The 3407-nt window shown below is 32.9% G+C and overlaps 1 protein-coding gene across 1 annotated transcript; it reads left to right on the top strand.

Moving 5' to 3' along the window:
* Positions 1-580: 580 nt before the first annotated feature.
* LOC131368312 (olfactory receptor 4B13-like) lies at positions 581-1519 on the top strand. The gene has a single exon (XM_058414330.1). The coding sequence runs from the start codon at positions 581-583 to the stop codon at positions 1517-1519; it is 939 nt and encodes a 312-aa protein (XP_058270313.1).
* The last annotated feature ends 1888 nt before the right edge of the window (positions 1520-3407 follow it).

Raw genomic sequence — 3407 nt, 5'->3', positions numbered from 1 at the left:
ATAAATCCATTTAAACTCTACTCCAAATTTAAACACAGGTATTCAGCTAAGATTATATGAATATTATATGATGAAATTAACAATTTCTGAAATACTCTAATCAGCCCATCTGGCACCAACAACCATGTGCTTTCATAAGCTGATTCTTCTTGGTAATTTTAATACAGTAACTACAAAGTGATAATCAATGTATACAAAAATATTAAAATTATGTGCTCTATGGATCTGTATTATACTCACCACCAGGGTAACTTGCAAAGTTGGAAAGTTGCCAAGGCAATTGTTAAAAGTAGTCCCAGATTGAATCACCCTTGACAAACTTGTCTGCAGGGAGACTTACTTCGCTCATTTGTAAACAGCAAATGCCTTGCTTAAAAATAACTGTACATATAAGCTAGAGAATCAGAGACTCCTACTAAGGAATAGACATCAGTGACCACACTGTGATCACTTTAAACTTTGTAGACAGTTGTAAAACATACAGAGGATTCTTATTTCGATTTTTTCTGCAAACTATGCTTACAGGACTATTTAATAGTTTGTTGTCTGTTTTTCTCTTCATATATCCAGAAAAGAAGTGATGGAAAATTCCTCTAGAGAATTTATGCTTGTGCTGCATGGATTGAATGACACATGGACAAACAAATATATTTATTTTGCATTTGGTCTAACTGTCTATATTATGACTCTTTTTATAAATCTGACACTAGTTATTACAGTCATACTTGACAAAACACTTCATGAACCTATGTATATGTTTATATGCAATATGTTTGTTAATGGAATGCTTGGGGCTTCTGCTTTCTATCCTAAGATCCTTGCTGATCTTTTATCAAAATATCATGTTATCTCATATATAGGGTGCCTCTCACAAGTTAACATAATTTGTTCCTATATTTTCTGTGAATACACATGTTTAACAGTCATGTCTTATGACAGATACATATCCATTTGTAAGCCTTTGGAGTATCATTCCATTATGACACCTCAAAAAGGTATAAAATTATTGATTTTTACTTGGGTCTGCTCCATACTAGAGTCCACTGTTGGGGTTTTGTTAACTGCCCAACTCCCGTTATGTGGTAATGTCATTGATAAGATTTACTGTTCTAACTGGGAAGTTGTTAAACTGTCTTGCACAGATGTGACTTTGAACAATGTGTATGGCTACTTTATAATACTTTCTCATACATTTCAAGCTGTGTTCATCATTGTGTCATATATTTGCATTATCAGAGCTTCTTTAAGGTCCAAGACACAGTGGGCAAAATTCATGCAGACATGCCTTCCCCATTTAATAGCACTTATAAACTTCACTATAGCCCTGCTCTTTGATGTCATGTATGCCCGTTATGGCAAAAACCAGGCCATGCAAGCTCTGCGCAACATCTTGGGTCTTGAATTTCTTGTTGTCCCTCCTCTCCTAAACCCAATAATATACGGATTTAAACTAACCCAAATAAGACAAGGGCTTCTAAAAATATATCGACATAGATGTAAAGCTTTGCAACATAGATGATACCTGTGGTGGCCAGGGAAAACCCTCAAATGGTATGTATTTTATATATTCTAATATATATTTCTCAGATGTACATGTGTTCCTGAGTGAAATATATTTCCCTTTTGCAAGTAACTCATTCAGAAGTCAAGTTGTAGTGTTTTAGATTTGGGATCAAAATAAAAAAGGAAAAACTCCTGAAAGATTTTTTTCAGGAATCACTTTTCCTAACATTTCTTACCTAATGTAAAAACATTACTGCAAAATTATTAGTTTACAAAGTCATCTCTTTGACTGTTAGCATAATCCACATCAGTTACTGTTTCAACACTTGAAGAAAAATAATTTGTATTTGTGTATGATATACCAAATTCTTTCTCTTTTATTCTCTTACACTGATGAGGAAATGATCACTGATTCATTTATTCAGAACTGTTTTGTTGACAATGTATTATTAATCTCTTTTTATCAATTAATTTAAACATTTTAATCAGTCATTTTTAGGGAGTGTGAAGGCGCCCTTTTTTCTTTTGCTGACATAATAGCATATATCCAATTACAATCTGATTTGATTAGGCTTGTGTCTATTTCACTATGGCACAAAAATGAATAATATTATGCGAAATACACTTTTGGCTGACAAGGTTTTAGACAGACTAACTGCATTTACCACTGCATTTGTTAAACTAGTTCCTTACCAAATATTATCTTTGTAGGCAGTCGGCTACAGTGCTAGTAATCTTTGATAATATGATACTTTTAAAAGCATTGGCACATCATTTTTGATGCTATTTTATATCATTTTTGTCTTTGTTCCAAAATTCAGTTAATGACATTTGAAGGGTTTTCACAGATTGCTATATATATTAATTGGGAGCAGAGGGGAAATTTTGAAAATTGTGAAAATTTGATTCATCTTCCATTCCATTTTTCTCAGATTTAGAATTTCCATAATTATCTTGTTAAGGAATCTAGATCATTGTTTCTCTCCTACTTTGGTTTCTTATTAGCACTTTTTATAATAGCCAAAGCCTGTCAATATAAATACCTAATGTGAGAATTTTGAGGATAACATCTACTTAGCAGCTCTTTATAATATTTTAAATGAACTGCAAACATAGAAAATTTGTCTTTTATTTCCCTAGTAAAATTGACAAAAAACAATCAAAAGCAAACAAGGAAAAAAAATTGACAAATTTGCAGCATCACAAATAAAATGATCTCTCTAAATGATCTGTCTATCATATATCTACTCCTTTTGTACACAAGATATGCCAAAACACACACTGCAATTTAATTCCACACATCCACAATGGCTAATCAAAGAGAAACAAAAATATTCACCTTTTATTGGCCTCTTTAGTACTTAACACTGGTCAGTTGTTTTTCTGGGTGTTTGGTAATAACATTCTACTTCATGCATTTAAAGAGACAATAGATTCAAGAGATGAAAAAGGAGAGGAATTTTATCAAACAATTGCCAGGTTATATTAATACTTCCTAAATTTACATTCTCTTTATTATGAAACCAACATTAAATGAAAACATGAAAGAGCTGTCTTGTACTTAGCTAAAACTAACAGAATTACTAAAGTTTTTTGGATAAGTACTTATTCTGCTGATGGTACAACCTGGTGGTCTTTAAAGCAATTTACCACTGCATTATACTAGCTGCTTACCAAACATTATCTTTGCCGGCATTCAACCAATGCTAAGTAACCCTAATAAAACCATTTACATCATTTTGTAACTATTTTCTCTTTTTTGTTTTCGTTCTAGAATTCAGTTAATGACATCCAGTGAGTTTTCAAGGGTGCTGGTGTCTCAGTTGTAGGTTTCCCGCCTACCATGCGGAAGGCCAAACCCCAGCCACTGGATGCAGTGCCAGTCCCAAGCCCAGATAAAAATG

This window comes from Hemibagrus wyckioides, linkage group LG17, assembly GCF_019097595.1.
Source record: "Hemibagrus wyckioides isolate EC202008001 linkage group LG17, SWU_Hwy_1.0, whole genome shotgun sequence".
NCBI classification, from domain to species: Eukaryota; Metazoa; Chordata; class Actinopteri; order Siluriformes; family Bagridae; genus Hemibagrus; species Hemibagrus wyckioides.
Note: the sequence above shows the minus strand (reverse complement) of the source record. Positions and strands in the feature narration are given on the sequence as shown.

Bases quoted from the DNA above. Each gene is read 5' to 3' on its own strand.
- LOC131368312 (XM_058414330.1), top strand. From the start codon at position 581: ATGGAAAATTCCTCTAGAGAATTTATGCTTGTGCTGCATGGATTGAAT.